The 12,117-nt window shown below is 43.8% G+C and overlaps 1 protein-coding gene and 1 long non-coding RNA gene across 2 annotated transcripts; one reads left to right on the top strand and one right to left on the bottom strand.

The window, feature by feature from the left end:
- The first annotated feature begins 6,018 nt into the window (after positions 1-6,018).
- On the top strand, positions 6,019-12,110 carry LOC309687476 (complement C2). Its single transcript, XM_082502477.1, has 19 exons — positions 6,019-6,111; positions 6,228-6,340; positions 6,611-6,758; positions 6,848-7,033; positions 7,373-7,546; positions 7,666-7,764; positions 7,867-8,009; positions 8,145-8,283; positions 8,413-8,541; positions 9,115-9,219; positions 9,305-9,442; positions 9,589-9,698; positions 9,784-9,910; positions 10,993-11,152; positions 11,225-11,298; positions 11,420-11,520; positions 11,594-11,723; positions 11,804-11,853; positions 11,935-12,110. The coding sequence occupies exons 1-19, from the start codon at positions 6,060-6,062 to the stop codon at positions 12,097-12,099; spliced, it is 2,343 nt and encodes a 780-aa protein (XP_082358603.1). The 5' UTR covers positions 6,019-6,059; the 3' UTR covers positions 12,100-12,110.
- On the bottom strand, positions 6,946-7,510 carry LOC309687480. The gene is made up of 3 exons (XR_014270778.1): positions 7,456-7,510; positions 7,104-7,156; positions 6,946-7,019 (listed from the first exon to the last, which is right to left on the bottom strand). It is a non-coding gene; the product is annotated as an uncharacterized lncRNA (long non-coding RNA).
- Positions 12,111-12,117: the final 7 nt, after the last annotated feature.

The following is a 12,117-nucleotide window of genomic DNA, read 5'->3' on the forward strand; positions in this document are numbered from 1 at the left end:
AGGGTCACTGGATGAATTGGGAGAGTTTTGAAAAGAGGAAACTCTTATGGAGTGAAATCTGGTGAAATCGGTGGGACCTGATTTTTGGGGGGTGAAACCATACTGCATGTCTTCTCTGGCACATTGAATTTCTGTGTGACTTGTGTTTTCTGTGAGAGCTTTATAAAATCAAGCAGCTAACCATGACGTCTGCCTTTACAAAACACTTGTCAATCACTAAAGAGTTCCTTCACTTGTCAGTCACTATGTGGTACTAAAGAGCTGTCTGAAATTCAGTTACTTTACTTAGTACTATGTTCCTCCTACGCCGAGCGGCGCATCGGGCAGCTAGTGATCTCCATCGATGTCGGTCAGCAGCGACTGCTTCAGCTTCGTCCCAGGCAATGTCGACAGTTCTCAGATCGTCCATAAATGTTCGACGCCATGTGATCTTTGGTCGGCCTTGCTTTCGCTTGCCAGTGCGTGGACGCCATGTCATGGTAATCTTAGCTGGGCGATGAGGGGGTAGGTGTAAAATATGTCCCGCAAAGCGAAAGCACCTTTCTGCAACAACATCGGCTAATGGGCGGGTGCCTGCTCTTCGTAGGACCTCCTCATTTGTTATTCGGTCCCGGTAGGAAATTCTCAGGATTCGCCGCAAGCCACGTTGTTGAAGCACATTCAGGTGTTGAATAATTGCACTTGTTGAGCGCCAGGTTTCACTAGCGTAACGTGCAGTAGGGAAGACTATAGAGTTCAGTAGTCTGATCTTGACCCTTACATTCAGGGAGGTCGAGTTCCAAATAGGTTGGAGACGTCGCAGGACACCAACTGCCTTCCCTACTCTGCCGTCGACATCCCGATCAGAGACCCCGTCATTCGAGATGATGCTGCCAAGATATGTAAAATTCTCCACCTCTTCAGCACGTTGTTGGTTGATCATGACAGGAATGCGGGCACGTGCATAGCCAACTCGGAGTACCTTGGTTTTTTTGGCACTGATTCTTAATCCAACTTTCGTTGCCTCCCTCTGCAGGGCCGCGGTCAACGAAATTCAGTTACAACCCACACAAAGTTACAGATTGGAGTATCCGAGTGCTGAGGTGCGCTTGTGCGCAAAAGTCACAAACACTCTGCTGACTCACTAACTGTACAGCTCCAAACCTCCTCCGACCTCAAAGTCAGCACAGAAAGTGGGCGCCACGAGCTTCGTAGTATGTGTTTACATGGCTGAATAGCTGCTATATTCGAACAAACGCCTTCAGAGGAGACTGCGACCTGAACGCAGTGCCTTCGCCCGCTTGGCGACCAAAAACAAGTTACCACTATGTGACATGCAGTATGGTTTCACCTCCCAATAAGCAGGTCCCACCGAGATTTGAACGCAGATCGCTGGATTCAAAGTCCAGAGTGCTAACCATTACACCATGGAACCGATGTGAAACTGTGTGAACTGTCATGTCATGGCAACCTGCCTAAAAGTATTCAGCCAAATGATCAGTATGGATGACATTGTAGATTATTCACACTACGTTTCCATGGCTGAACAGCTGCTATATGTGTTATGAGAAGGATAATGTGTGTTTCTTCCAAAGTATCTAACAGTGGTAACCTCCACCAAACTGGCACTGCAATCTCAGAATGGCTGAGCGGTCTAAGACGCTGCGTTCAGGTTGCAGTCTCCCCTGGAGGTCTGGCTTTGAATCCCACTTCTGACATTGAAGCTTTACTCTTCTTGATATTGTGACAAAATACTCTTGGGTTAACCACGAGCTTTCTAAAAACTTGCATATAACAATTGTGCACCATTCATTGCTCATCTTTGCTGCCCATCATTACAACTTTGCTAATGATGGGCAGCAGGATAGTGTCATGATGTTACCTCAGACATGGTTAAAAGCCCTGTTAACGTAAGTGCTTCTCGCCGGGTGCGTTGGCGCGTGCCTGTAATCCAAGCTACCGGGAGGCTGAGGTTTGAGGATCGTTTGAGCTCAGGAGCTCTGAGCTGCAGCAGGCTATGTCGATCGGGTGTCCGCATTGCGTTCGGCATTGATATGGTGATCCTGGGGGAGCCTGAGACCACCAGGTCACCTAAGGAGGGGTACACCGGCCCAGGTCGGAGACGGAGCAGGTCAAAGCCCCCGTGTCGCTCAGTAGTGGGATCGCACCTGTGAATAGATGCTGTAGCGCAGCCTGAGCAATACAGCTAGACCCAATCTTTATACACATCCTTATACTTGTCTCTAGATCACACAGCAGCCTCATCAGCATGTCTTGGTCTTTTTAATTCAAGTCCAAAACACTCACAAATCTGCTGCTCTGCTTGTCCGGCACCACCTCCACCTGCAGGACAGCTGCAACTACATCCTCCACTCTAAACACGCCACCGCCCAGCAGGTGGAGACAAACTCAAAGTAGGACATTTCCTTGGTGAGGAGAGAGGATGGAACCAAAAATGTATTTATCCCCGTGTTCTGTGTTGATGAAAATCACCCAACAGGAAAGCAGCTGGGCATTCATTTGAAACCAGTTCACAGGTTGGGCTGTGGTTCCCCCTCTAGCGTGTCTGCTTGAACTTTCAACTGTGAACCTCTTAGATCCAACCTTCCCAACTGCTCATCTCGCAAAAGACAAAATAGAAGAACCCAGAATGTCTTTTTATACCTGCTCACGCTTTTTCACGCTTCCCTCACAGGACGTCACATTTCACACTTTGGCCATCCAATCAAGTTGTTGACATCTAATCATTCCTGTCCACCACACCTGATCTTTCTATTTCGATCTGACTTACAACATTTAACACAAACTTTTAAATCAATATATTTTCTTAGTAATTATTTTTATTTGTTTATTACATGCACTTAACATACAAGTATGTCAAATGGAAATCAGCAACTGCGTGGGATTATTCAACTAGTTGGCTGTTGCAATGTGTCAGGATGGCCGAGCGGTCTAAGGCGCTGCGTTCAGGTCGCAGTCTCACCTGGAGGCGTGGGTTCGAATCCCACTTCTGACAATTGTATCTTGGCACTTCTTTCTTCCTTCTACTCATGTATCTTTGATCAGTGCTTGTTGATCAATGGTCATGAGAATTTGCATAATCGTGATGAAGGAACTGACCTCCAAGCCCACTGTTCCTTCAGGGGGCTACTTTCAGTCATTATGCAAATATACTGTTTATAAGATTGGGGAAACCTGCAGTCAGCTGACACTGAAGAAGTCACTTGGATCAGTGACGAGACATTTTTCCCACTGAAAACGCTACATTCAGATGAACAGAATCAACCTTTGGAGACTTCTTACTGTTGTGACAAAATACACTTGAAACTGGCAATTCTATATCAGTGGAGAACCAATTCCAACAGTCTAAGAGATGTCCATCAAGAGCCTGGGACGGTGGTATAATGTAGACCTCAATGATACCTGGCAACTTGACAAACGAAGGCAAAACTTGGCTAATGACCTCAGGCGGATTAACAACACTGCACTCCTTGAGTGAGGCTTGAGATGTCACTCAAGGACTCCCGGGACCCCATAGTGAGGGGCGCTGCTCCCACCCTAGCAACAGGGAGGAAGTGGACCACAGCCACGTCTGTGCTACAGGCCAAATCGGCTCTGAGCCATAATGACATGGTGGGTCGCGTCCAACGGGGCAGAGAAGGATTTGGTCTTGGCAACCTCGGTGGCAACAGGCATCTGTAACCGAACGTCAAAAAATGGTGGTGGAGGAGGTGTGTCGAAAGGAGGAAACAGTAAGACACGCCAGAGCCATAGCGCTGGCCAAGCAGGGTCACTGGATGAATTGGGAGAGTTTTGAAAAGAGGAAACTCTTATGGAGTGAAATCTGGTGAAATCGGTGGGACCTGATTTTTGGGGGGTGAAACCATACTGCATGTCTTCTCTGGCACATTGAATTTCTGTATGACTTGTGTTTTCTGTGAGAGCTTTATAAAATCAAGCAGCTAACCATGACGTCTGCCTTTACAAAACACTTGTCAATCACTAAAGAGTTCCTTCACTTGTCAGTCACTATGTGGTACTAAAGAGCTGTCTGAAATTCAGTTACAACCCACACAAAGTTACAGATTGGAGTATCCGAGTGCTGAGGTGCGCTTGTGCGCAAAAGTCACAAACACTCTGCTGACTCACTAACTGTACAGCTCCAAACCTCTTCCGACCTCAAAGTCAGCACAGAAAGTGGGCGCCACGAGCTTCGTAGTATGTGTTTACATGGCTGAACAGCTGCTATATTCGAACAAACGCCTTCAGAGGAGACTGCGACCTGAACGCAGTGCCTTCGCCCGTTTGGCGACCAAAAACAAGTTATCACTATGTGACATGCAGTATGGTTTCACCTCCCAATAAGCAGGTCCCACCGAGATTTGAACACGGATCGCTGGATTCAAAGTCCAGAGTGCTAACCATTACACCATGGAACCGATGTGAAACTGCGTAAACTGTCATGTCATGGCAACCTGTCTAAAAGTATTCAGCCAAATGATCAGTATGGATGACATTGTAGATTATTCGCACTACGTTTCCATGGCTGAACAGCTGCTATATGTGTTATGAGAAGGATAATGTGTGTTTCTTCCAAAGTATCTAACAGTGGTAACCTCCACCAAACTGGCACTGCAATGTCAGAATGGCTGAGCGGTCTAAGACGCTGCGTTCAGGTTGCAGTCACCCCTGGAGGTGTGGCTTTGAATCCCACTTCTGACATTGAAGCTTTACTCTTCTTGATATTGTGACAAAATACTCTTGGGTTAACCACGAGCTTTCTAAAAACTTGCATATAACAATTGTGCACCATTCATTGCTCATCTTTGCTGCCCATCATTACAACTTTGCTAATGATGGGCAGCAGGTTAGTGTCATGATGTTACCTCAGACATGGTTAAAAGCCCTGTTAACGTAAGTGCTTCACGCCGGGTGCGTTGGCGCGTGCCTGTAATCCAAGCTACCGGGAGGCTGAGGTTTGAGGATCGTTTGAGCTCAGGAGCTCTGAGCTGCAGCAGGCTATGTCGATCGGGTGTCCGCATTACGTTCGGCATTGATATGGTGATCCTGGGGGAGCCTGGGATCACCAGGTCACCTAAGGAGGGGTGCACCGGCCCAGGTCGGAGACGGAGCAGGTCAAAGCCCCCGTGTCGCTCAGTAGTGGGATCGCACCTGTGAATAGATGCTGTAGCGCAGCCTGAGCAATACAGCTAGACCCAATCTTCATACACATCCTTATACTTGTCTCTAGATCACACAGCAGCCTCATCAGTCTTTTTAATTCAAGTCCAAAACACTCACAAATCTGCTGCTCTGCTTGTCCGGCACCACCTCCACCTGCAGGACAGCTGCAACTACATCCTCCACCCTAAACACGCCACCGCCCAGCAGGTGGAGACAAACTCAAAGTAGGACATTTATTCAGGTGATTTTTTGGTTTCATATTTGCATCTTATACTGTATATAAAATGACCTGTTTTGAAAGTATCTTTATGACTCTGCATTGTTTTACATACATTATAATGAATCCAGTCCTTTTTGGTCCCTTAAAGTGTGTTTATAGAATTGTTATGTTACATTTGTTCTAATCCCTTCTGCCCTCTTGGTCAGATCTGTTTTGAAAATATTTTTTTCCAAAAAGCTGATTGTAGCTTCTATCTTGTGATAGGAATGCTCTTTCTGGTCAAAATGACTCAATATCATTCATGAGAGACATGTTTGACATATTTGTTTGACAGATTATAAGCCAACAAGTCATTTATTTTTTTAACAGTTTAAATTCTCTGACACAGTGACCAGTTTGGTGTCTGGTTTGTGTTCACTAAGTATTTCAAATGTGTCACTGAATAGAACAAGACCTCAGATAATCCTGAAGAAAGAGAAAGAGATCAAAACTAAAAGTGAGTGACTTTATTTGTCCTCTGTCCTAAATTGCTCAATGCCTCCTCTTCCCGTTAGGTCCTCTGTGTTAATGGGTAATCAGTCATCAAATAAAGGAACTGACTGCATGTCAATAGAAACACTGTTGTTGCGGCTTCTGTTACTTAAAGGTAAAAAAGAAGTTGCTACAGAGACCAGCCATGCACCCCAGGTCTATACTATGGATCCTCCTCCTCGTGTTGGTCCATAGAGGTGAGCATTTCACTTTTAAGTGCATTTGATTGTGTCAGATGTGTGTGGACTGGTGCCACATGTGTGCGTGCAGAGCTGCATGTTTGTTACCCACAGTTTTACTGCGTGCGCTCTAGGGTCCCTGCAAAAGACCGACTACGACTATGTATATGAAACGTACGATGATGAAGAGCCCGTGAACTGCTCGGTCACAGAGAGCATCAAAGGTGGACATGTCACCTACTCCAAGGTAACAAAAGTAATATGTGCACCTGGGGGAGAGGTTTAAGTAAAATGCAAATGTACAGCATTTTAAATAGTGTAAATATTCAGTTTTAGTTCTCATAGTTTTAGTGCAGTTTTAACGTTGCTGACAACAGAAGAATTAGAATTTTCTGATTATGATAAAAAAACAAAAAAAGAAAATAAAATCCAAGTGATGCAACAGGGACATGGCTTTACTGGAAAACCTCATGTTACCTAATCTATTTATTTAAACAACTGTTTGTTTCCTCACCAGGGAGGGCTGGTGGGCAGCGTGCTGACCTATCACTGCGGTCCAGAGAAATACCCGTCCCCAGTTAGCTACAGGACATGTGAAGAACATGGGGAGTGGTCGCCCATGAGACTAGCCAGTGGGAGGCTTGCATCTAGGGCCACATGCAAAGGTAATGTTGATGATGATGATGCCTTCGGTATCATACACACATGAAAGCGGTCCCATTCTGGTGTGCACATACATCTTCCTCTCACCCAGACGTGCTGTGTCCGGCTCAGCTGCAGCTGGATCATGGTGACTTCTGGCCCAGGGACCAGTGGTTTGCTGTTGGGGCGACACAGAGCTTCTCCTGCCAGGAAGGCTTCACCCTGTATGGCTCAGCTGAGAGAAACTGCACTCTCTCTGGGGAGTGGACGGGAGAAACTCCCATCTGTAACAACCATGGTGAGAAAAGAAGAAATTAAAAAGCAAATCTTTCTGTATGAATCATATAATTTTAAGGAACTCCACTTACGTTTGCACGGGTCTTCTTCCAGTTTATCACACTTGCTTATGCTGCAGTTTACACTGCAATGATAATATTATTTCATTGTGACGTGCAAATATTCTGATGTCTCAAAAAGACCATTTGCATAATTTCAACATGCTACATAGTTGCTTTTTTTATAATAAAACCTAATTCTTTAGTCACTGTAATAGTGAAAACATGAAAAGCCTTTTCAAAGATGCTGAAATTCCCAGAAATCACTATTTTATATTTTTTGCATCTGTTTGCAAATTCAGCTGATGACTGTGACGACCCGGGGATCCCACCCGGTGCCCTGAGGTCAGGAGGCCGGTTCTTCAGGGGTGAAAAGTTGACTTACCGGTGTCAGACCGGTCTGGATCTGCTCGGGTCGGCTGAAAGGTTCTGTCTGGAGCACCGGGAATGGAGCGGATCAAAACCACGTTGCCATGGTGCTTAAAATTTAGTTTTCTGTCTATAATTTCACAGGACATTAATTCTTTAATAACAAAAAAAGAAAAGAAAATTGAGCATCATGACAGCAAATTAACAATGTGTTGCTTTGTCACAGGTCCAAATACCTTTGACTCCCCCAGTGCTGTGGCTGCAGCCATGACGGGATCACTTGCAGGACTAATGGATGTACTGTCACCTGATGACAAAAAGAAAGGTGGTTACCATGAAATGTTAAGCACATGTTGATATAATTGGAATACACATAATCAGTAACAAAAAGCCAAAAAAAAAGAAAAATCCACTTTGTGTGTTTAAGAGGAAAGCATTTCCTTTGGCCGAACCTTCCGCGTGGCTGAAGTCAGCCGTATGCACATCTACATCTTACTGGACACATCAGGAAGCATCGAAAGGGAGGAGTTTGAGAAATCCAGGGATGCCACCATTGCTCTGATCAGAAAGGTCAGCATTGAAACAGCTCAGCGTGACGACCTGAGACCCAACAGTGAAATCCTTGATGCACTTATGATCCTAGTTTATGTGTCTTCCTCTTTCAGCGAGTAAGAAACCCACTCATGTTCTTCATTTTTTCTCCAGCTGGACAGTTACGATGTAAAGTTGAATTTCCACGTGTTGTCTTTTGCCACCGAGGCCAAAGACATCGTCGACATCATAGACGAAGAAAGTGGTAACATTGACGACGTCATCTGGAGCATCATGGATTTTAACTACACGAGTATGACTCTGCTTGTTCTGCCTTTATTGGAAAACCACGTCTTTTGATCTGAGTCAGTCTGCATAGCATCACAACTGTGATGCATTTATTTCCATAGTGATTTATTCCTCTTTGTTTGTTCACTTACAGGCCACGGGCGCAAGACAGGCACCAACATCCACGGTGCTCTAAAGCGCGTCGAAGAGAGGATGAGCATCTTTAAGCGCAACAACAATCAATTTAATGAGACCCAGAACATCATCATCATAGCAACAGATGGTGACAACACTCGGAGACACTGTTTTAATGCTGTATATATTACACTAAGTCTGAATATGTAAGATGATATAGTCTGAATAGAATGAAAGTCTGAATACATTGAGTGACGTTACAAAGGATTTGGGACCATCTTTATATATATATATATAAATGGTAAATGGCCTATATTTATATAGCGCTTTACTAGTCCCTAAGGACCCCAAAGCGCTTTACACATCCAGTCATCCACCCATTCACACACAGGTGATGGCAAGCTACATTGTAGCCACAGCCACCCTGGGGCGCACTGACAGAGGCGAGGCTGCCGGACACTGGCGCCACCGGGCCCTCTGACCACCACCACCAGTAGGCAACGGGTGAAGTGTCTTGCCCAAGGACACAACGACTGAGACTGTCCAAGCCGGGGCTCGAACCGGCAATCTTCCGATTACAAGGCGAACTATATATATCACCTTGTAACACAAAGTGTTTCTGGAAAAGCACTTTGTAATGCTGGTTTTAAAAGTGCTGTAAAAATATCATCAGAAAATAAAAGTCAACATTTATTCTGTCTTAATGTTTATCTACTCACAGGTTACTCCAACACAGGGAAATCGGCTAAGATTGTCCTCACAAAGATCCGGCATTTGCTGGGTTATAGTAACCCAGACCCAGACCATACAAATGAGAAAATGCTAGGTATTGTGATGGAAATAACATATTAAAAAGGCTGAGCTGGAGTTGGCGCACTTATCTGCATTTATGCTTCCATGTGCACTTTCAGACGTCTATGTGTTTGGCGTCAAGGAGAAGGTGAATAAAGAGGAGTTGAATTCTTTGGCCTCAAAAAAACGTGGTGAGACTCACGTGTTCATCCTCAAAGATTATGACAAACTGGGAGAAGTGTTCAACAGCATCATTAGTAAGTGGAAGTCAACCCTCCACTCTAACACAAAACAGCCAAATGAAACAACATTAGTGATTTATCTTTCACATTTCATGTTTGTTGAAAAAAACAAAAGTGAAAAACTGAAGTGGAAACATTCATTTGTTTAATCTATAAATCAGGTGACGAGAGTGTGACCATGTGTGGGGTGGCTCAGGAAGACATCTCCAAGGATGAGCAGGACGGCGGGAAGAGAGCTTACACCACCCCCTGGCACGTGACTCTGAAATCAGTAAGAACTTTATTTCAATAAGGAATTCTTTGTGTTCAATATTATCGAGTGGATTTTTACATACTGACATTTTCCTTCCCTGTAGCCTGAATGGGGAAAGGACAAGTCCTGCTTTGGATCCATTGTAAGCCAGAACTGGGTGCTGACGGCTGCTCATTGCTTTGCCAGAGAAAGCACGGGCAGTGTCCCACGGCAGCTGGACATAGAATATGGTCAGTGGTTATTGTGGAAAATTCTTAAATGTGTAGATCAGGGCGTCAATATCATTTTACACTGTGGGCTACATACAGCCCATTTAGATCATAAGGTGGCCAGACCAGTGAAACTACATAATAAATGTGTGAAATTACATAAAAAGTCAGGATAGTTCGTTGCACAGACTATCCTGAAATTATAAAATATAAATATGTTACTATGGACTCAATAATAAAAATAAAAAAAACTGTTAGTGAATTACTTTGGTATAATCCCATTTTATAAACCTTATTTAGTGTTTAATCTTAATCTTAAGATTCTCATTAAATATGAATTCTGTTTACTTTTTCATTCTAATTTAATTTAAATCCTAATCAGGTGGTTTTTAACCCTAAAAAAAGTCTTAATCAGTAATATAGTGTTTTATCCTATTTTCTATTTGATCATATTTCTATCTAATTTAGTTCTAATTTACCTTTTTATCTTACTCAAGTTTAAAGCTGGGTGACAAATTATAATCTAATTTAATCGAATTTACTTTTTAATTCTAATATTCTTTTTAATCCTTTTTCATTTTAATTGCTGATAAAGTTTTAATTTTAATACGTTCTTTTAAATTGTAATTTAGTTTCAATATTCACGATCAATTAAAAAGAAATCCCAGTTAATTTTGTAATTTGCTTCTAAATCCTAAAAAAATGACATAAAAATGTCATCTTTTAATCCTGATTAAAACCCTCCAGTTGTGTGCAACCCCTTACTTTATTGTTCTGGGGGGGTTCTGGGGGGGTATGGGGGTGGATTCCCATTCATTTCCTTTCGACCGGGAGCACCACAGATGCAACAAAATTGATAAAAACAGTCAAAATTGAACGAAAGAGGTGCTCATCACTTTTATATGTTCAAGTGCATAGTGTGGAGGATGTCATAAGGCCTTGAAGCAATCAGATGTAAAACACAATATTTTTGAGTTTTTTAATTTGTAAATCAGTCAGATTTGCCCCGAACACAACAGGAGTATTTAATCCTAGTTTAGCTTTTAATGAATAAACTGCAGGTGCTAATCATTGTGTTATAGGCTGTGGTTGTTTGTCCTCAGGTCTCCCACCCTCCCAGTCAAATGTCAAATTTAAGAGAGTGATCATGCACCCCAGCTACAGCACCAGCGCACTCAAACACAGAAACGTCTCAGAGTTTTATGACTATGATGTAGCTCTGGTGGAGACAAACAGGAGCATCCCACTGTCATGGATGGCCAGGTAAGACGAGTTATACATTGTGTGCGTTTCTAATCCTCTTGTCATGCTTATTGTCTGTGTGCCGTACAACAGACCCATCTGCCTGCCATGCACCGTACCAGGCTCCCGAGCCATGAAGAAAGTCAACTCTACCTGTGCAGACCACAGTACGTGACCTTTACCTTCTCCACAACGTGATTTGTGATGAGTCTGTTATAGTGTGACACAAAACTGAGGATAAATCGTTGAATAAATGATAATTTATTCTGAATAAAATTAATGTTCCAGGAGTGGAGTTACTAACGCTCGAGCAGACTCCTGCTTTTTTCAATCATAAGATCTCAGGAAGCAACAAACGCAAAGAAACACATATTCATACAGGGCGTCAGGTGAGCGCTGCTTTCATCTTATCATCAGTACTGTGTTAACAGGGATTTGTTACAGTGCATCATTTGTCTGCAGAGGCTTGGCTGTGTGGAGAAGGCAAGGAAGCTTGTGGAGCACACGGATGTGACTTTGGATGAGTTTGTACCTGACAGATTCCTCTGCTCTGGGGGAACTGCAGGATATCAGGATGCTATCACCTGCCAAGGTCTGGTCTCTTCTGCATAGTAATCCTAACAGTTTGACCAACATCGGAATCACCTAACAGCTCAATGCGTTTCTTTCTAGGCGATTCTGGTGGGTCCCTGTTTCTGCAGAAAAAGAAGCGCTACTTTCAGGTCAGTTTGCCGATATTTATAAGAGCCTAACTTTGCTGGGGAATCAGGATCAAAGCGACAGTTTCCTTCTCTAATCACCAGGTTGGTGTGGTGTCTTGGGGCATCGTAGATGTGTGTAAAATAATAGGATACACGAGGAGGCCTCCTCCAGATGCTCGAGACTTTCACATTGACCTCTTCAAGATAATGCCGTGGTTGAAGCAGCATCTGGGGAAGGAGATCCAGTTCCTGCCTGAGATAAACTGAGCGGGTCCAGGATTAGAC

This window comes from Aulonocara stuartgranti (assembly GCF_965226115.1).
Source record: "Aulonocara stuartgranti genome assembly, chromosome: 14".
In the NCBI taxonomy this organism is placed as follows: Eukaryota; Metazoa; Chordata; class Actinopteri; order Cichliformes; family Cichlidae; genus Aulonocara; species Aulonocara stuartgranti.

Coding starts and splice junctions, on each gene's coding strand:
- LOC309687476 (XM_082502477.1), top strand. CDS start 6,060: ATGCACCCCAGGTCTATACTATGGATCCTCCTCCTCGTGTTGGTCCAT. Junction 6,759..6,847: donor ATCTAGGGCCACATGCAAAG/GTAATGTTGATG, acceptor CCTCTCACCCAG/ACGTGCTGTGTCCGGCTCAG. Junction 11,299..11,419: donor CTCTACCTGTGCAGACCACA/GTACGTGACCTT, acceptor TTAATGTTCCAG/GAGTGGAGTTACTAACGCTC.